This window comes from Echinops telfairi, unplaced genomic scaffold (genome assembly GCF_000313985.2).
Source record: "Echinops telfairi isolate 266 unplaced genomic scaffold, ASM31398v2 ScPeMD7_2;HRSCAF=8, whole genome shotgun sequence".
Classification (NCBI taxonomy): Eukaryota; Metazoa; Chordata; class Mammalia; order Afrosoricida; family Tenrecidae; genus Echinops; species Echinops telfairi.
Window position 1 is genome coordinate 49,565,046 of NW_022103898.1, and position 22,410 is coordinate 49,587,455.

The window sequence follows — 22,410 nt, forward strand, 5'->3', positions numbered from 1 at the left end:
TACATGTTCTTCAATGTCTGATACATATGTAAACAAATAAGCATGAATATATATTTCCACAAATCTCCACCTGTGTATCTCCAAAAGTGACTTAATTTTATGTAAAGTTTAATGTTTGTTTCCATCCTGAAATATTGAGAGATAAACAAGATTATATTAATTAATAGGTGCTATGATATATTTCTGCGTCTCCAACTTTGGACTTAATAAAAGGAAGTTATCCACATGTGAAGTTCATTTAGTGAAGTATTTCTTCTATGAACTTTGACATACAAAGGAGATGAGGTTATAAACTGGGGATAGTCCATTCATTTGTAGACTACCTGGCAGATTAAGTAAGGCACCTTACCATTTTAGGGCTTTGATTTTGGACTATGAGATATATGTAGGTGTGAGATATATGTAGGTGGCTACATTGTTCTTGTGCCTGGATGTATGCTGGCACTCCTAAAGGAATACATTATGCCAATAATTGCATCTCAGCATATTTATCAGGTGTTAACTTATCACTTGGTCTTTTCTGCAATAGTAATTGACCTGTCGTTTTCTGAGTACTTATAGTAGTTTTTAGCTGAATATTATTTACTGTTGAAATAATTTTTTATTTACCATACTTTTAAAGCTCTGGCACAGAGAGAAAAATAATTAGATGTTATTGTACATAATGTTTATAAGAAAGATGATCAATTTTTATCAGAAGGTAAACACTATTTACAGAAAAAAGATTCTCTGAAAACTGTATTCTAATATGAAGCTGATCTATATTCAAAATATTTCTCAGCGTCTTCTATGAGTGGTTTCTTGTGCTTTGGAGATAAGATTTATTTAAAAGTCATGTGTTACACCACTTTATAATCTAGCATGAGATCATTGCTTAGTCTTTCTCTTCAAGCCATCACTTATGATGGAAACATTTCAAAAAGTATGATTAATTCAGGCAATTTGTACAAAATAATAATTTTAAAATATTGGAACTGCTTACTGAGCAATGCATTTTATAGTCATGCTTCCTATTATTTTCATAATTTCTCTTACATTTTATATTTTAAGGTATTTTCATTACTACAGATTTTTTATTTACAGAGTCTGTAATATGTGAGGAACTGGTTTTGTTGAAACAATTCTAAAATAGTTGGAATCTTGAGGCAGATTTTTTTGCCAGTAGTAATAACTACACTCAAATGCTTTTGAAAATGTTCCTTGAAAATTCAAAAGAAAATTCAGATATATATATGTATCTGAACTCAATATAGGGTTCATGAGTATTTTAAAAATGAAATCATTATAATCAACTAGAAGCTTTCTTGTTTGGGTCTTCTATTTCTGCTGCATGAATGATATCAGAAAGACATCCTGACTCTCTTATGATATTGTGATGCCAGTTTTAATGAATTTATGCTTATGTTTATGTGAAAACCTAAAGAATTTGTTATAAATGCTCTGGAGCTAAGACAAAGGAATTTATATTTCTCCAACATAAACATTTCTTTGAAAAAAAAACAAAAACAAAACAAGGTTTCTCTGAATGAATTCCTTTCGAGGAGGCATGTGCAGGGTGTTCCATTGTATGTCAATATTTTCTTTATAATAATTGTGCTTAAACAGGAAATAATCTAACTTGCTTCATTTCTGAGAAACGAATTTCTGCTTTGTATTTTGTTATATTAAATATATTTTATGAGTTCTAGTAATATTTTTATTTTTTCTAAAATTGAATCTGCACAGAAAACTTTATACTATGTTCCTGTAGCATTTTGTTGAATTATTTGCATTCCGTATCTTCTCAGTGCCTCTACTATATCCAGGGAGCAAGTGAGCCACTTCAGAAGCTCCATTTGAATCAGTGGTTTCATAAGTGATGGTTTCTGGTAACATTGGCAAAACAGCCTAGTTCTTTACGTTCCTTAGAGCTGCATTGCTACACATCAGTTCAAATACATGGGTGTTTCTCTTGCACTTAACTCACTTTGCTCGCTCAAATCCTGTATTTATTTTGCCATTTCAAACAGGAGGAGAAAGTGCCGTGGCAAGAAAGAGGATTAAAGTACTGATTCCTGACACATAGATGTTAATGAAAGTCATAAAGCAATGTAGAACTGTTTTAGAATGCTGACATTATGGGCATGGAATAGACCTTACAAAAGATCTTCTTGCCCTGGATTATATTGGGAAAATTGGATATCAAAACGTGTTAATAACTTTTCACCAAACTTCTGATGAGAACTAGAATCCTGTTAGTCTGACCTCAAACTGGTTCTTTCTCCACTGCATGCTGTTAGCTCTCCAGAATTCAACTGCACTTTTTCTTAAACTGAGCAGCAGATTTACAAGGATGAATGAGAATCCGAATGCCACTTAATAAGCTCTTGTTTCTATTGGTAAAATAACACACGAGTGGCCTAACATAGGGAATGTTCTTTCCCATGGTGCCTGACTTCCTCCTGGATATCTCAGAGGCTGGGAAATGGGGTGATGCATGCTTCAGAATAGCTGGATTTCAAGAAACAACCTGATTGGTCACCTACTAGAATTGCCCTCAACCTGACCATGCTGTTGGACACAGTGAGTATGTGTGTCAGGGCTGGAATAAAAAGACACTATGTCTCCTTCTTATATGAGCCTTCTCATATCGAAAATGATGCTCTTGTTTTATCCCATGGCTTTTTTGAATTGAAATGTATCCATTAACATTTGTGTGCTTTTCTTTTCCATCCATCCTTCTTCATCTCATGAAAAGCACATCTGGGTAAGTTGAATCACAATTGCTGCTGAACATGTTTATTTTCAGCACCATGCTGTTTTTTCTAGTTTTCTTTTCTCTTTAGTACTTTTATTTTTGGTTTTAACACAAGCTGCACTGCCTCTGACCTAAAATGAAAATTACAAAGCACATTCATTCTCAGACAGTAAAAGGAATCATTGGTTCAGAGAAATGTTCACATTTGAATTGATTTGTTGGCCTTTCAGGCGCTTTTCTTTCTTCCGTTGGTTAGAAATACATCAAAAGTTATACTGGCCCACAGGTCTCCTTGTTCTAGCCATTGTCAAGGGGCTAGGTCTGCAGGAAGAGAGACTCAATGCCCCATGGTTGCTCCAGACTCTACTGCATGACTGAGTGGGGCGGGATTCTCTTTTGTGCTTTTCGATTCTTCATCTGCGTTATAGTCAAGAAGCAAACTTAATTTGCTACCTATTAGAACTACAGTTATTGGAACAAGTTAATGCTGGACGTTCACAATATATACCTTTAATACCTAGAGAGTACAATGTAGTCCTTCATTTGGGCTGAATATGTGTTATTTCTAACGTTTTCTATATTTCTGGTTATTTTAAAAGATATTTTAAAAATCTAAATTACACAGATTTCAGTTTCAAGCCTACTTAATGATTTAAAATAAGATGCTCTGTTTTACTCCTAAAGCAATTTTTGTTAAAACAAAATATGTATATAATTTATAAAATATTTGCCACAGAGTAAACTTTTGTATTGGTAAGATGCTGAGCTCATTGTGATACTTATGCGGGGAAGAAATAGTACATTAAAAAACATGGTTTTGGGTAAATAAGATAGCTCCAATTAGATGTAATTTTACTGAAAATTATTAAGTGTGACTTATTAGCTTTACAGATATTTTACAAGAGCATGTATTTTGCGATTTAACTTATGAGTAGAACTAATGTTACATATACTTTTTCAATTCTAATTTAAAGTTAGAGTTGTTGCTGCTAAAGTGATTTGAAGTACAGTGTTTTTTTCAGTTACAGTAATTTATCATATTAAGGAGAGCTCTATTAAGAGCTCTGTTAAGCTCTATTAAGCTCTTTCAAAATGCCAGAAATACCGTTGTAAGAGTATATGTAAACATACTGCGCAAATGCATATTGTAAATGTTTGTTTGTTTGTTTGTTTGTTTGGGGGTTCTGTTTGTTTTCAACCTAGTGACATAGTGGCTATGTGTTGGGCTATGACCCGGAAAATCCACCCGGTAGTTTGCCGGAGAAAGGTGGGGCTTTCTACTCTCATTAACAGTTACAATCTCAGACGCCCCAGGAGCAATTCTGTCCTGTCCAGTAGGGTCCCTCTAAGTCAGCCTGTACTCAATGGCAGTGAAGTTTTTTGTTTTATTTTGTTTTGGTCTTGAGCATTGTATTTTTAAAGCATCATTTTTCACGTTATCATGTAAGTTTCAACTTCTGTTCTCCAGTGATTTTTAAAATTTCAAAATAACCTTATAATAAACAATTATAATAAACAATATAATTTCCCTTTCTCTTATTAAATGAACTGCTGAGTATTAATTTCTTATGGAATGAAATATTGAAAAGTAATAATTAATGCTACACTGGCATTCATTGACTATAAGAAACTGACATAATTTCTTCATTCCCCAAATAATTTCTTTTGCTTGTAACTTTCATTCAAAATTATATTTTTGATCCTCAAATAACTTTTCTAGTAGACCGTAGTTCCTAAAAGAAAGCTCAGGAGGATGTAGCCGCCAGGGAAGGTGGACTATCTGGGTAGTGAGGGCTTAGAAGACAGGAGGTGGAAAGAACACTGAGTGTGGATCACAGACTCGGCTGTCTCCGTTGTGAGCTCATTCTGGTGGATGATTATTATCAACTGCCCATTGCCCACCAAAGTGCGAGGAAACCTCTAGGATCTCAGCAGGAAACTACAGACTTCCCACTGGGTTAAGTAGGGCTCACAATTGGATAAAATAGTCAACCAATCTAGTTCCGTGGTATATCAGTAACCTAAAAGATTGCCAGTGCTCCTCAGAAAATCCCCAGGTTTCTATCAGGAAATGACTAGGGGGAATAGAATATAATGTCTTGCAAAAATGAAATTGGTTAGTGAAAGTAATACAAGCCCTCTAGTTTTCAATAACAACGTGAATGACTATATTGCTTCATCATATTGTTGTTTAGATCTTTCTAATGGGTTTTAGAGTGATTAAATATAAAATAAAGGAAATTATGCAAATTCCCAATCAAATTCACAAATAAATTTAATTTATTTCCTACACTTCAGAGAAGCTTAAAGAAAATGAAAGACTAAATATGAATCAATTTAAGTATTAATACAACCAAATTATTTCAAATCAAAACAACTCAGTGTATGTTCTTATAAACTAAATAACAAAACTACTGAAATATTTAATAATTTTTTCCTACTCATTGTATGGAAAAATATGCAGCAATAGAGTATTTTTAAGAATGAAAAATCAAATCAACCTTGTTAATTTGAATTTTAAAATCTTAATATTTTGGAGCTTAAAACTTATATTTAGGTAATCAATGTTCTTAGAGAAGTGATTGGGATTAGTGACATATTTTTACGTGGAATAATTATGTTAATTAAGATACCTCTTTTAACCTGGAGATGTTAAATAAAGATAAAGGCAGCATAATTTTTTCACATTTGCTGAAGAGTATTGTATTTTCTCAAATATTTGAACTTTTATTATCTGAACTGATCAATAGGTATAAATTTTGTATATTGGAGTGGTAATTCAGTCTGGCTCAAAATTAAAGAGATTATATTATGCTGGCCCTTTGGAATAGTCAATTTTAATGAAACAATTTGCAATTTGTAATTCACGATAGTTTGGTCTATATTCACTTCCTGTTAGTATTTTACAAAGATGATTTATTCTTTGTGCTACACTATTAACAAATGGAATTAATTGTTAAATTATTCTGATTTGTATTTTAGTCTTAGTTTTTTTTTATCAAGCCACAATTTTATTTCTTTTGGTTATATCAGTAATTAAATACCTGTGATATGCTTCAGTAAATAAATTAGATTTAAATGTCCATTTTCAACCAGACAATTTATTTTACATTATATGTATAGAAAATCAATTCAATTGAAACAAACTACAACAACTAACTCAGGATTTCCAGTTCAGTTAAATAAAGGAGTCTCTTTCATCTGACGTAATGTAGAGCTTGATTCTAGTCGGGAATAACAAGAAAAAGAAAAGTGGGACTTCCGTTTTCTTACACTGTTGAGAATCATAATGTATTAGAGAGAGGGACAATGCCTATATTTGTAACTATATGCCTGTGTGCATATATATATATGACTATGAATACATTGAGTTCAAAGAAACACCCACTTCTAATGATAAATTAACAAGAGAAAAAAACAAAAAGATTAATATTGAATTTAATATTTACAATGAAGTGGGGGATAATTTTCATATTTTACAGTCATGAAAACAACTTCAGAGAGGTTAATGAGCTTGAAAACAGCAGGAGAATCAGGAGATGCAGCACAGCGGCCAGGTTATGTGGGTGCAGTTTGGGGCTCTGTCATTCCTTGGCCTATGATTCCAAAGTCACTGTATGGCAGACTATCCTGTGGAAACGATCCCAGAATCTGTCTAATTTCCAGAGAAAGAATTCTAAACATAAGTCTAGAATACAACACTTCAAAGTCTTCATCAGCAGAATGGGAATTATGTTGGACTGGGTTTTCTAGAGAGACAAAACCACTAATGTGTGCTATTTACCATATATCATAAGACACACACGTGGATATACACAGAGAGAGAAATTTATATCAAGAAATGGCTCTCACAGTTGTGGAGGTGAGTGATTTCCTGTCCAAGTCACCACAGGCTGGTGACTGCAGAGGCAGATGAGCCCTAAGTCAACAGGTCAGGTCTGTGACAGGAGAGATGAATGAACCCAAGGTTGACAGGTCAAATAACAGGTCAGATGGTAAGTCAATGATTGCCCCTATGATTGACACACAATATGCCAGGCCATTGGCTCAAGTGCAAAGAACCAGCGTTGTAAGATCCAGACCTAGCAAAAGGGAAGCAAGCTTTTTCCTATCTAGGAAATAGGCCACACCCCAAGAAAACTTGTTGTCAATTGTGTCAGGGCTGTGACCTAATAAGGGGTGCATCTGACCCTAATCTAATTATGACGTTTGGCTGCTCACTGCAGATCCTTTAATGGAGTTGATTATATTGTATTAGGTCATGTTATGAAGAATTGCTAAGCCTTTACCAAACCACTGAGACTCCTCCCCTAACCAGGCTGACTCAAAACTTAACTATCATTTACACCAATATGTATTTTTTTGGTTACCACTATTGATATCTTTGTGAATTAAACTGTAGCAATTATTCAAAACTCTTCTAGAGAATTAAAACATAAATGAGTCAGCTGCTAACTAAATGGTTTCTTGTTCAAACACCCCAGCCTCTGATGGAGGAAAGACGATTCCTGTAAAGATTGCGGCTCAGGAAACCTGAGGAGGGTGGTTTCTCTCAACCCTGTAGGAGCAGTGTGGGTCAGAATCTGCTCAGCCGCACACAACAAGAAAAATAAATAGATGATGGATACAGAGGGAAACGGATATATAGACCCGTAGAATAGTGATTCACTCATAGTAAGTGATTAATTAATGTGTGAAAACTGTTATTATTTGTGAACCAAACCCAAATTTATTAGCATTTATAACCATTGTTCATCTAAGCCATTAGTTTGAATTTAATAAGAACATAAAATGTATCAAATGAAGGATGGAGCGCATTAGATAAATATCTATTGGACCACTTAGGGCATTAAAATGATATGTGATGTATTTCAATAAAATTAAATAGAATTATAATGATTAAATGAGAGCTATAATAAAAGTATTAACTGAAGTATATACAAGTTTAATATTCATGTATAAAAGATGTATTTCTACTCTCTGGATTTCTTGTAGGATACCTAGAAAGGTAAAAGCATGATTTCGAATAATGAGTATAAGTTTATGATGAGTGTGATATAAATAAGGACTTCCCTGGGAGAATTATGTGTGTGTGTGTGTGTGTGTGTGTGTGTATATATATATATATATATATATATATATATATATATACAAAGTCACTGAGGGCTACAATAGGAGGAAGTATTTGGAAAATAGCAAGTATTTCTATACTAATTAAGCAGAAGTAACTGGAGAAGTAACCCAAGTTCAGATCACCAAAGGACTTTTTGGTCATGCTAAGATGCTTGACATTTAATTTGAAGACACTGAAGAGATTTTTAAACAAGTGAGCATTTACAAAAAGATTGTTTTTAGAAAGGTCTCTAGGGAAGTTGGAATAAGTATGCAGGGACTTACTGCCATCAATTCTGTTCTGACTAAGAGCTACGCTATTAGTTTTGGATTTCTGAGGCTGTCAAGCTTTAAAGCCTCGTCTTTCTCCCACAGAACAGTTAGTAGGTTTGAACTGCTGATTTGCCTTGAGCAGCCAAAATGTAGCCCACTACCCTGCTAGAGCTTCAGGATGTAGGGACAAGACAGAACCAAACACACTGCCCTCTCGTCAAGTTCACCTGGTCGCAACCTCTAAGAAAGAGTAGAATTGTCACATTGGATATCCAGCACTTTAAATCTTGACTGGAGCAGAGAGCGTGGTCTTCCTCCTGTAAGGCAGTTGGTGGGCTCTCCTCTCTGGCCCTGTGGTTAGCAGCTCACTGCACCGGGGCTCCTGCCAGCTTGTCCAGGAGGATGTACCCAGGGAGAGAGATTCTGGAGCCCATTGACATCAGCTACCAAAGATGAGGCTTTGAACTAAGGTCTGTATAATACTCATTCAATTTATAAAATAGTTTATGAGTATTTGAAAGGGTGCTTTTTTTCTCTTTCTACAGCCTCCTAGGTAACTGCTAAGTACCATTTGTGTTTCTTTTTAAAAATGTGTTAAACAGTTAGATGATAAGAAATACGTAGCCAGTTTAAAAACTAAACTGTAATCAAGGATCTTCAGCGGTTACCATCATTGATATATTTGTTAATGAAACTACAGCAATATTGCAAAGTATTCTTTTAATGTACGGTACAGTAGAAGAACACATTTCTTCTCTCTAGTCTTCTCTCTCGTGTGAGATGAGGCCCCTCATATATGGTGGTATCTCGTGAGCAATATGCATGATCTTGGCATTGTAAACTTCCAGGTTATAAAGGAAAAAAACACTGGGATCATTAATGAAGTTTTCTTAAAGAAGAGAGGATCTGGCTTTAAGTAAACAGTAAGATTTTGATGATTGAAGAAGGAAAATATCTTACCATCTCTGAAAATAGCATTAGCAAGGGTGAAATAAATATATAAATTTGGGGACAATATGCTTTTAACTTTGCTCAGAAATAAGAGAATAATTGTAAATGATAGATTTTATAAGCCAGGTTAAGGATTATACTTAAGGTGTCTGAGGAGCTATTAAATGGTTTGAGATGACAATGAGGGTAATAATCAAAGTTCAAACTTATGGATCATTTATATTGTGCTAGGCACTATTATAGTCACATGTCACACAGTTTCTCATTTTGTTCTCATGGTAAGTCTCTAAGGTCACCTTATTTTACAAGTGAGAAAGCTGAGACACAGCAAGGGTTGTGGCTGTTTCCAAGGTTGCCCAGCTTACAAGAGGTGCAACCAAGAATCAAGTCCCAGTAGGGAGTTTGACTTTAATGACCGCTCTCTTTCCTGTGTTACTGTGAAGATGCCTCTCAGGCAGATTGATTTTGGTGGCAGTATTTTTGAAAACCGAAAAGAAGAGCCAATTAAAAAGTTGAGAAAGAGAAAATGTGGTAGCAATGAATAATAGAACATAGGGAAAATGGGTGAGAAATAATAAAGGGGAAATTGACAGGCTCTGAGTAGAAGATGACTGAATTGACCAGCCTAAGTGACAGAGAGAATGGTGGTTCATGGTCGTAAGTGCTTCAGTGACAAATGTTCAGGACCAAAATAGCATCAGAAGCTCGGTGGTCTCAGAATAAAATCTCCTTTCACTGACAGTAGTGATTCATCTCTACCAGTGAGAGTCCGGGCAGGGCACATCGCCACTCCCATGAGCTGAGTCTTCTCTGGGGAATTAAGGCATTTCATTTTTAGAGTTTCTCATGCAAACACTTCTACCAAATCAAATCTTATCATTCCAAAATAATTGCTAGGCAGTTAGCTATTTCTGAAAAAGAATATATACTAAATAATTGAACATACTCCTGCAACTATGATATGATTGATTCTTGTCATTTCCCTGCTATATATATAGAAAAACTAAGAGTGATGACAATAAATGCATGTATTCTCTAAATTAAAAAAAAGTAATTGTGGCATTAGGAAACCAGGTGATTACAGAAGAAGAATTTCAAGGAAATAGCTACAAAGATGCTTCCAAATGCAAAGAATCTTACTCCAGTTGAGTATTTTATTTAAGAGTTTTCATATTTGAGTGATAATTTTCAGCTGTTTGGGCCTGTCATTGATTCAAAGCTTACTACATAAAGTCCCCAGTATCTAGTATAAAAGAAGTTATAATAGAACACAAATGACAAATGGTTCGTGTCATCAGGAGATGACCGAGTACAGGAGATAAGACTCTGCACACACAGTGGGCTGGCTAGCACAGAGTCTTGCATATAAAATGAATAGCGGCATTCCAGGGAAAGTTAAAGTTCAATATGAAGAACTGAGGAAATGTCATTCCAGATGGAAAGTATACATACTACAATGGAAAAGAAAGAGTGCAGTGTATAAAATAGGGGGCGTCCAATGTGGCTAGCGATAGAGATAAGAGGAAAATCTGGAAATAACTGTAACTTAGAGACAGAACGGGGCATTTGGTTACAAAAAGAAATAGATAAAATTTTCTGAAATGAAAAGTACTTACATGTTAACATGAGTTGACATATTTTTCAGTAATCACAACCATTCTCTGAGTATCTCTTCTGGGGCTGATCTTATTGTAGATTATCAAAATCATCATTTTTTAAAGAGGAGATAAGTTTATATTTTAATAGGGAATGACAAATCAAAGAATAAATAGTGTATCAGAATATAAGTACTGTGAAAAAGAATGAAACAAGTGAACGGTGATAAACAATGCTTGTTGAGGAAATGGGGCAGAAGACATTCATAGAGAAGGTAATGTAAGAGTAAAGATCTAAGATAGGTGAGATGTAGATGCCAATAGAAGATGTAGGCAAAGAGCACACCAGACAGAGACTGCAGAAAGTTCTGGAACAGAACGAAACCAGGTATATTTCTACGGAATGGCAGCAAGACCCGTGTCCCTGATACAGGAAGTCAGGGAGAAAGGAGACGAGAGGACAGGAGGGCGAGTGATAACCACTGCAGCACTCGGTGCTCAGGGTCGTTACCACAGAAGTGGTCTGCTTTACGTTTCACGAGTCTCGCTCTGGTTTGTGTGGTACAATTTGTTATTAGAAAACGACTCTGAAGTCGCAGCTTTGCTACAACTCCTTTCATTCACTTGTGCTTCCGAGAGGTTTAGTGCATGTCTCCTTGGGTATTATACTTGTGTGTTTTGTTTTTACTAAACGAGACAGAAATCATTTGTTAGCATGCGTTTGTTTCTTTTATTGTTAATGCCACTGATCCATTGTACATCTGGAAGTGTTTCCCTTCAGTGTTGACTAGCATTGCAACTCCTTTAGGCCCGGCAAAGGCATGTCAAATACGGTGTGCATACAGCGTGTTCAGGCCTGCCTCTGTGTTTCCACTCCTCATGCGCACCCTACTCGGAATGCCTTCCCCATCTCCTTTAGCTGCCCTTCAGAGCCAGCTGTGTTGCCACAGGGTCACCACCAATTTTTGTCATTGCTATTAACCACTCTCCCGGCATCCTCATGCTGTAAGAGTATCTATGTCCAGTTTAAAGTGGCTCTTTTTGTCTTGTATTGTGTTTATAGATATTTCGTGTGCTTCCTTTGTATAATTAATCAGAAAGCTCCTGGAAAGCTGAGTCCATGTAGCTGAGTCTAATTTTTACATCAGGCGTAAACCTAAGCTCACAAAAAGATCCTTAAAAGGTGGCTGGTTGGTTAATCCTTCAACACATTTCTAAAACTGATAGCTGTCACAGGGAGATTAGGCTGTTCATGCCTGCTTTCCCGTGAGGGACTGCTGAGGGAGCCACAGAGGATTGGCTGGTGGTGCAGCGATCCAGGTGGGGAAGCTTCTTCAGTTTCCCAGTTAGCTCCAGGACACCAGTGTCAGGAGTCTCCTCCCAGTTGTTGAAGAGCTTGTGTGTGGAATTGTTCATATTTCCCATTCTGTTTCTTCAAATTAAATTGCTGTTTATTCATGAGTATCTTCAGCTGCTAAGAGTTGGTGTTCTTTCCGCCCTCCTTCTCACGTTTGTGAACCACGTTTCATGTGGGTAGCATCACTATTACAAATGCAGAAAGACCCTGTGTTACACATAGGTATTTTGGAGCTGTATATTTTGATGTATTAGTATAGTGAAGCATGATAAACAAATAATTAGTTGCTAATTCAGAAATAATGCTTAATTAGTTCATAGATGATAGATGTTGATAGATGATACTAATAAAATTTATATATGTTGATAGATGATATTAATAAAATGTATGTTTGATAGATGATATTAATAAAAGTGTCCTAAATATTAAAGGTACATATTCAAAAAAAGGAAATGACTATACTATCTTTTTTATCATTTGTGTTTAAAATCGCTGTATACCAAGAAAGAGAATGTTTTTCGGTATAACTGTGCCAAGTATTATCAGTTTCCATTAAAGTACATGCTTGCTATCACAAAGACAAACTATCTCACACTAGTTTTGTAAATGGGTTTCAGTTCAAAAGGCTTGGTAATTTGAACAATGAAATCAAAATGCATTCATTAAGAAGTTTTCAAGGGGCATTTTGCTCTGTATCTTCAGGGTATTTTATTTTAACTCAGCATAGGGATAACAGGGGAAATTAGGTGTATGTATTGAATTTCATACCTTGCATTAGTTTTCAGTGATGTGAATCTATCTGCATTAGAATTCCCTTCAAATAAGAAATAATCTTGTAGTTTAGAAAAGACCTAACCCCTAAAATATTCTTCCAGGACTAGAGAATTTGCTAAAATCAAGCACATCACTAGATGGGGATAAAATTACCATATTTCTCTTCTGCTTCTTCATATAGGTCATTTTCCTACCACTGAAATAGTGAGGGAGGACAGCAGGGCAGATGGAGGAAACCATATTTAGATTCTGTAGTGTGTGCTTGAATGTGCTTATGAGGATTCTTTTCTTGTTAAAGGGCAAAGATATTTGAAGATAATGTAATTTGGTTCTTAGTTCATTAGCAGTTAATATTTGAGTTTTAGTGAATAAATGTTAGGGAAAATTGTTTTCAGATGTCAATGCTTTATTCCTAATAAAATCAATGGGTGATTTGCTTATATTGCTCAAGGAAAAAGGAATTCTCTTATTCTGTATTATCTCATCAAGGCTATGCCAAGGATTATTTCATTTTAATATTGCCATGAAAGATGATCATCACAGCCATATTTTTCATATTGCTTGACTAATAAGCTGTATTATATGCTTCAGGCATGAACTTCTAGAAGAAGCCCGGAGAAAGGGATTGCCTTTTGCCCAGTGGGATGGGCCCACTGTGGTGGCCTGGCTAGAGGTAAGACACGTTTTAATCACTAGAGAGCTCTTAAATCACTCACAATTCATCTCACAATTTTTAGGGACAGGGATGGGTCCTTCATGGCACAGTTTCCCTAGAAAGACATCTAAAAGGAATAGTCACTTTATCTAGGGGCCCACATTTTATGTAGGGGCCACACTTTATCTAGGGCCCACGCTTTATCTAGGGGCCCACACTTTATCTAGGGACTCTTGAGACGGATGGATGCGGTGTTACCGCAATGGGCGGAAACATTGCACCCATGGTGGGAAATGTGTAGGCCTGGGTGGTGGACCATTCTGTTGTCTGTAAGGTCTCTGAGTCCGACCAACCCCACGGCACCCAGCAAGAGCAGTGGGACCCTCTACGCGTCATCGGGATTCTGCTCTGACACTTCTTGTGAATATAAAGCAAAAAATCAAAAGGAAGTACACAGTGGGACAAGAAGAAATTTCTTTAAGTCCTAATTTCTGCACAACTACCGAAGGAGGAGAAACAATCTCTGAGTCCCAATTTGACGGAACAGCACATCTCTTCCCGTCCATGAGCTAGGGTCCCTTTTAATCAGCAGTCTCTAGAGAAGAGTTAATGCCTAATTCAGCATGTCTGTAAAAAGAGTGAAAAAAACTCAGAAATACATGACAACCATTCATCCAACGGACTATGTGAACATCCATTTCCATGACCCTGTGATCAGAAGAACTAGATGGTTGTCACTACTAACTAATCTGAAAGGAGTCACATCAGAAGACCCTGGATAGGGTGGGAGAAACATATGTGTAAAAGATGAACTCATTAAAAAAAATACCTAGCTTCCTGATTGGACAGAGACTAGTGAAACTCCCTAGACTCTGGCCATGTAGGTCTTGACGTGCACTCACCGAGAAGCTCAAATTGAGATGAACAATAGAGACGTCTATAAGAGGATCAATAACACTAGGACATCGTGCACAGTTTAGAACAATCAACCTTTTGAGATCAATTGGGTAGTATTTACCCAAAGGCAGAGTTCATAAGGGTTAAGAAGAGATAAAGAATGGAAATAGGAAAGACAAGGAGGAAATAGATTAAGTGATGTTACATTGTGAGGATTGCAATTAATGACATGAAACAAAATATGTATTGTTAAATGAAAAAAAGATCTGTAAACCTTCACTCAGTTGACAATTTAAAAAGCTAAAAGAAAAGACTACACACCCGAAAAATGACAGCAGTTCTTTGTTCATTTTTCACACTGATAATATGACCTGCAATTTGACACATAGTTTGCTGGAATTTTGGCAAGTAATGAACAATTCCCTTATACAGGAAAACGGATTCACTGACATTAAAAGGCTGGGAACTGACAAGCAGTGAAGTGTGTGCTAATTAAACCTATCCTGAGCACACAGAGATTTCTCATGATGTGCTTCCTAATGTGACTCAAATTGTTTCATAGAATAAACAAGAGGAATGCGCAGGGTTATACAGTGAAAGAGCTTCACCTACTCGCGTGCACAGACTGTGGAGAAGGATGCGTGGAAGGGCGTCTGTTGCTTTACAGACCATTTGTTCCTAGAAAACGCTCGTTAAAGGCTAAGGAGGAAGGTGAATGTATTGACAACTTTAGGGCAATGAGGGAATCCCAAGGTCTTAGTAAAGAAGGGCGTGGCATGATTAGGACCCATGAAGGTACATTTAGATGCTTTTTAATTACAATTTGTGTTTATAAAATAAGAAGTCAAATTCTACCTTCCTACTTGTCACCGTAAAGTCACTTCCATGCTTGCTGAAAGTAGAAACTGCGCAATGGTTCACTGTTCTTATATCCACCCCCCCACCCCCGCTTTCTCCTATCTCAGTCACAACCCGATCACACTTGCATGATGATGGGGCTTTTAGTTTCAGTTCTCTGCTGTAGAAACAAATTGTCGCTGTTGTTATTGTTAGGGGCCATTGACTCGGTTCCAACCCATAGCAACCCTATGCACAACACAACAAAACATTACCCGGTCCTGCACCGTCCTTGCAATCAAATACAGTAGAATTTTTAAATTTAAAAAATCGTCTCCATTAATTATCTGTATCTTATTAACAATTAACATGAAACATAGTTATGCACAGCTAACATTATTATCCCACAGTTTCTGTGTGCCAGGAATCTGGGCCAGGCTGAGCGATAGCTTTTTCTCAGGGCCTCTCACAGCACTGCACTGAAGGAATGCTTCCCTGCAGCTGCAGTCATCCCAAGGGTCCATTTTGGCAGGACCCACTTCTAAGCTTACTCATATGGTGCTAGTGCAAATTTGGTTACTCTTCAGCTATTAGCCAGAAACATCAGAGCCACATCGATAATTCGACTCTCAACCTGGTACCTTGCTTTCTTCCAAGTAAGATCTTAAAGAGAAGAGCATGGGGGAGGACAAGTACAATCTACTCCCAAGATTGGAACATGACATCCCACTGCTTTATAATTTTACACTTTACATTCTTTGCAAATGAGTCACTAGGTCCAGCCTAAACTCAAAGACAGAGGCTCACACAAGGGTGTGCGTACTAGGGGGTAGAGATCATTATAGGGTAGCATTTTTAAGTTCCCTCACACAATATCTTATAAATGACAAAGCTTACTTCCTTCACTTTTAAAAAGAAAAAAAAATAAGACTGGGTTTTACAGATGTTATATGACACCAATGAAAGGGATGAATTAAAATTCAATCTGCCCCATTACATCAATTGCAATTCATAGAAGACCTGTAGGACAGTAGAACTGATCCTTGATGTTTCCAAGCCTGTAAATCCTTCCAGAAGCAGATAGCCTGGGAAGTGGCTGGTGAGTTCCAACCACTAAGTGGATGGTGAGTAGCCCAGTGCTCATCCTAATGTGCCACTGGGGCTCCTGGAGGAGCACCCCAGTGTTCTGACTGTTGGCATTGCATTTTGCTCCCTTCATAGTTTTCCTTCTTTATCTCCTTCTCTCTCTCTTTTTCATTCCTTTGTTCATCTCCCCTGCTCAATATGTTCATGCCAGGAAATATAAAATAAACACCAGCTTGTTGGACATTTAAACCCCAGAATTAAACTCCTCTCTTTCAAATCTCTTGCTTTCTCCTTACAGGTAAAGATGAGGGGAAAGACAGGAACCTCTTCCTTGTTTAGGTGCACGCACTTCACAGGCCGTAGCCTAATGAACACAAGTTCACATTCCCACAGTGCTTAAGTTTTCCAGACAGACAATACTGTGCTCATCACCCTGCTGATCTGCTCGCCTTGTCAGAGCCTCACATACAAATGGAAATAAAATCTGTTTTCCTAATTTATAATGCATTCAAACATTTTAAAATTTTATTCTCATAATTCTTCAATCCATTTTGAGGTTCTGTCAGTTCTACTAATCTAGCTCTTCCAGGATTTGTACATTAAGTTCATTTCTTTTTATAAAAGGTGCAGTATATCATTACAGGATGGACAGATGCTTGGATTCATGAGTGGAGAGTTGGATGAATGTACTTGTGTCTTGAAGGGCAAAACGGATGTCGTTATGCGCATATGTATGAGTTGATATCAACTAGAGTGCAGTGATCATGCAATTCAATATGTTGGCTTCAGAAAGGATCAGATGGTGGCACTCCTTCCTTCTACTATTACCCGAGTCACTTGAAAATGAGTCACAGTAAAATATGACTTCTACGAGAGAATCGTTTTGTGTCTGATTTGTTTTCTCTGACATTGCTATTACTAAATTAACATGTGATATAAAGTAAGTGCTAATAAATAGTTGCTAACTAAATGAAAAACATTTAGAACACTGATCAGTTGGCATTTATTTAAAATAAAAAGTTGTTGAGGAGTAGTCATGGGTCAGAACTGACTCGGTAACTCAAAGTAGCTACAGACTGTAAATACAGACTGTTTTTTACAGAACTTACTGTTTTTTACTGTATTTCCAGAAAGTAAATACAGACTGCACTCCTGTTTATTTCCTAATAATAACAATAAAGGAATAAGAATTGTATGAGCCCCTAATAAAACGATTATAAAAAACAGAAAAAAATAATAAAGGGATGCTAAGTTAAAAAAAAACAAACCAAAGTTGTTGAATGTTTAAGTAACTCATTCATACAAAAAAGAGTTATCTTTATCATCTGTATGCCAGGAACTTTCCCCGATGCTTATAGCTTTAGCCTTTTCCATCATATTTGATTTGATGCTCCAAAATCTATTTTCATGAATTTCATATAAGTTGATCCACACATTTGTTACATGATGTAGCTAGGAGAGAAAGGTGGGAAATAAGTACTAGCCACCCTGTTTCCCTGAAAGTAAGACATCCCCTGAAAATAAGACCTACTTACAGTTTTGCCTCTCACTGAAATATAAGGCATCCCCAAAGCTACCGTAACTCTGGACAGTAGCGGTGGGCGCAGCTGCACAGCTCACTGCTGGCTGCAGTGCAGCCAGAGCAGACAGGAAGTGGGAGGTCTCTTTTAATAAAATAATAAAACAATAAACAATAAATGTGCACCATATTCTTCTTCATGGAAAAATAAGATGTCCCCTGAAAATAAGACCTAGCACATCTTTGGGAGCAAAAAATAATATATGACACTGTCTTCTTTTCGGGGGAACAGGGTATGTTTGCCTTGACCAAAACCACGTGGCTGGAAAGTGATCGAGCTGTCTCTTTCTATGAAAAAAATTCCAGCATTCAGAATGTCAAAGGACATTTATGAAGTTCAAATCCCTCACACAAGCTTTGATTGAGTTCCTTACCAAGTGCAAATAAATGGTGGCTATTCTTTAGGACCTTAAACACAAGAAGCTTGTGTTTGAGATAGAAAATAGACTGGAGTCAGATGCCTGGAATAAAATCTTGGTTACATGATTTCCTAACTGATAATTCAAAGCAATTTACTTAGTGTATCGGTTCATCTATTTCCTCTGAAAGAACTAATAATGGCACTTACTCTTGGATTTACGGGCATTGGATGTGGTCATGCATGCAAAACAGAATAAGCTCTTGACTCTGATAGACACTAGCATGTCACATGGTAATCTACGTGCATGTTTCGCCCCTCACAGCTCTGGTTAGGAATGCCGGCTTGGTACGTGGCCGCCTGCCGAGCCAACGTGAAGAGCGGGGCCATCATGTCTGCGTTATCAGACACCGAGATACAACGAGAAATCGGAATCAGCAACCCGCTGCACCGCCTGAAGCTCCGACTCGCCATCCAGGAGATGGTTTCCCTGACAAGCCCCTCGGCGCCTCCGACGTCCCGAACAGTGAGTCCGTTTCTGCTCTGCGTCCGGTCCAGGGCACCCCGCCATCCGCAGAGGGAGGCCAGGGCAGCAGCGCACGCGTCCCGTGCCAGCGTGAACGACTCTGAAGGAATTTAGCAGGCTCTTCATTAACCTAGCCGCTACTTTTAATGGGTTTTATGCCATGAGATGTGTTTCCAATCACACTTGAAGGTTATCTTCTGCATAATTATAGTTTTTTAAAATAGAAAATCAGAAGTAAGAAACTGGGGGAAGTTTCTAGACTAAAATTTAGTACATCTATCTCCAAATTTGCAAGTCCTATGTCTCACTCTATTTTTTAAGGATGTTGTTATAAACAACACTAACGAGAAAAAAGTAATTCGATAGTATCTATGGACATTAAATGTATGCATCAGTATTTTCTGCAGATTCTGTGTTTACCTCACTTTTTTAATCTCTCTCCATATTATAAAATTACACTGAGGGTTGATGTTCTGTAAACACCAAGTGAAATACCTTCCTTCAAAATCAGTTTGCTTTTCATTTGCAAGTCTCCAATCCTTTCATAAGTGGGTACTAACCATGAGGTCAGCAGTTCAAACCCACTAACCTCTCCAAAGAAGGAAGGGGAGATAGTCTGCTCCCGTAAAGATTTAGAGTCACACAAACCCCAAGGATCCTTTCTGCTCTTTCTGATCGCAGTAAATGGTGTGTAGTTGGGGCCATATCAGAGCTCCTCTAGTTTCCTTTTTGTCAAGAGGCAAGGGGCGGGTAAGCCTGCACGGCCCATCCTTCCTTCACTACTCTGACACCAACTGTTTCTCCCACAGCAAAACATTTCTTTGCTTGGTTCAAAAATGCATTGCAGTGGCCACACCGAGCTCACAGGCAATATTCATGATTATGAGGGCTTAATAGGGAAGTGAATAGGTGAGTTATCGTCGACAGTAAAGATACGATCATTAGTCCACGGCAACACCCCTTCTCTACCAGCAACAGAGTCTCTGGTCTCAGCCTCTTGGGCTAGTGGTCCTGTGTCCTCTGCCTCATAGTCCCGTCGTCTTGGCACTGTTTCTGCTGCGCTGTCCCATAGTTTCCATGCTACAGATTCTAGTGCGCGCCTCTCAGCCCCCACCCCTGGGCTTTTTCTCTCGGTTACTGTTTCAGAGATGTCTTCTCATCCTTGTAGACAGGGATGGTTACAAAAACTGACCAGTCCCTTCTGTTCTGGTTGCATGCCCGCTGTGTTTATAGTACCACCCAGGCACTATTTTGGGGGAGGGGTTGCAGTTTAAGAGAAGAAGACCTTAAGTAGAAGAGACTCAGATATTAATATCCTAAATTAAAATCAGATGCAAAAATTTTTTTTGAAAACTCCTATTTTTACAAAACGAAGCCGGTGCATAGTGAGCTAAGCTTGAATCGTGAAGCAATAAGCTCAGCAGTTTGAAACCATCAGCCGCTCATGGGGAGAAAGATGAGGCTTTCTACTCCCTTCTAGAGCTGCGGCCTGAAGCCCACACGAGCCAGTCCACGCTCTGCGAGGTGTCATCGGTCAGAACCAACTCAAGGGCAGTGAGAGAGGGTTGCAAAAATAGAGCCTTCAAAGTGCCGACTTCAAAAATAGAATAGGCTTGTCATTTTTATTTAAAAACCGAATCCATTTATCATAAAAAATAGAGTAATTAATTATAATTTTCCCAAACATGCTTGAGCAAAACAAAGGAATTTGAATAAGAGGATATTAAAAATAAGAGTATATGTAATTCCCTAATTCAAAGGCAGATGTGAAGATCACTGAAGAGAACCTTTCTGATCTAAGTGCTGTTTATGCTGTGTTTTTTTACATTATTTTCACAGATGCCAGATTCTAAGTATTCTGCTTTCAGTCCTTTCTACTGAATAAAGACTCAAAAAGGAATTAGCATTGAAAAGATAGCTAAAATACTGTTAATATTATAAAGCTGTTTTATTTTTTATAAGATTAACATATAATCTATGTAAAAGATAGAAAAAATAACACTGATTATAGAAATAATTACTATGAACTATTTACTTTTAGTATTTTGATAGTTATTTTCCAGATTTTTTAATGTAGCATAATTAAAAGTTAATCAAAAAACATCAAACTTTATTACTGGTATTATTTTAGGTATTTCCTTTGATATATGCTGACAAGAAACCAATAGCATTTCCCCTCCTTTACCCATATTTGTACCTTATTTTCATTTTGAAAATTACTAAAAGGTTAAAATTGCATAATATGTTAGGCAATGAATTGCTATTTCTATGAATTATATATGCATAACCTTTTCATTTCTTTATTCATTATAATTCTAGACTTCTCATTTTAAAGATCAGAGGAATATTTATATTTTTACTACTAGGTAAACATTTTTAATCTAAAAAGTTATATAAACTCTGCCAGATATTATACAAAGGCTGGTGCAAGTTATATAAGGGAAACCTTGAATTATGCCTACATGCTGAATGCTCTTTGTACCATAATTCAACCTCATCATATGAAAACATTTAATCTTCTCTTATATATTTATATATTACATTATTTAATCTGTAATGAAATTTACATATACATTTCTGATAATAAAGTGACTACATAAAATAAAGATGTGAATATTTAAGCTCATCATTCATTATTTAATATTATAATGACCTTACAAGTATGTTAGAACTCACACACTGAAGAGACAAGTTTAGGTTTGTCTTTTTTCCCTTCAAGAAATGCTACTGTGTTTCTGAGAATGTGTTAATTAACTCAGATTATTCAAGGATGTTTGGTATGTTTTTGTTAATTAATGCCCAACTTTGTCTTCCTTAGTAATGTACTATGTCTTCTTCATTCACTCACGTTGCCAATGAGATAGCCCAGGCTGTTTTCTTCTCTCTCCCTTTAACTGGGTAAACATTGTTTCTTATCGTTTCCTCTTCAGACTTTGATAAAGTTTTGTTTCCGTGATATTATGTTTCATGGTTTACCTTTATCTAGTGTTCCACAATATTCAACTTAGAGTTCACAAAAGATCAAGCTTTCTTTAATATTTACTTTAAAATATATTTGAATTGCTTACCTCCCAAAAAAGGACAGTGGAAATAAACTTGGAAAGAAGTACAAAGTATGGTTGGTAGCCATACAATCGCACTAGCTTGAGCAACAGAAGCGGCATCACTCAGTGTGTTGTACAAGAGAAAGAAAACCCAAATCACACTCACTGCCATCAAGTCCGTTCTGAGTCACAATGACCCTAAAGGGGGGGTGGGGGTGGGGAAGAACTGTCCAGGTGGGTTTTCTCAGACTCTACAAGAATGGAAAGCCTCGTTTTTCTCCTGCTGAGCGATGGGTGTTTTCAAACTGCTGGCCTTGTGTTTAGCCAGGTCTTGCTGTTAGCAAACCTATAGATAACTCCAACTCCAAACTTAAAAATCAATCAATCAATAAAAACACTCACTGTCATCAAATCAATGGCGACTTAATAGCAACCTATAGGACAGAGTAGAGCTGCCTCTGTGAATTTCTGAGACTGTAAATCCATCATTCTCCTACAGAGCAGCTGGGAGTTTTGACCTGTCAACCTTCAAACTATAAGAGTCCATAGCCCAATGCATAGCCAGTATGCCACCAGTGCTTCCAAACAACCATGGGTTAAGTGGAGCTTGGTTCACAGAGTTGCAACTG

The 22,410-nt window shown here is 37.0% G+C and overlaps 1 protein-coding gene across 7 annotated transcripts in view; it reads left to right on the forward strand.

Annotated features, from left to right (window-relative positions):
- Positions 1–22,410, forward strand: part of PPFIA2 (PTPRF interacting protein alpha 2) — a 503,998-nt gene that overhangs the window by 449,349 nt on the left and 32,239 nt on the right. For 5 of the 7 annotated variants that reach the window (XM_045289844.1, XM_045289854.1, XM_045289865.1 and 2 more), the window contains 2 exons: positions 13,391–13,472; positions 18,537–18,737. In XM_045289844.1, coding sequence (XP_045145779.1) covers positions 13,391–13,472; positions 18,537–18,737 — 283 coding nt within the window. Of the gene's footprint in view, positions 1–2,737; positions 2,747–13,390; positions 13,473–18,536; positions 18,738–22,410 lie in introns of all 7 variants that reach the window. The other 2 variants (XM_045289840.1, XM_045289847.1) reach the window with 1 other exon arrangement.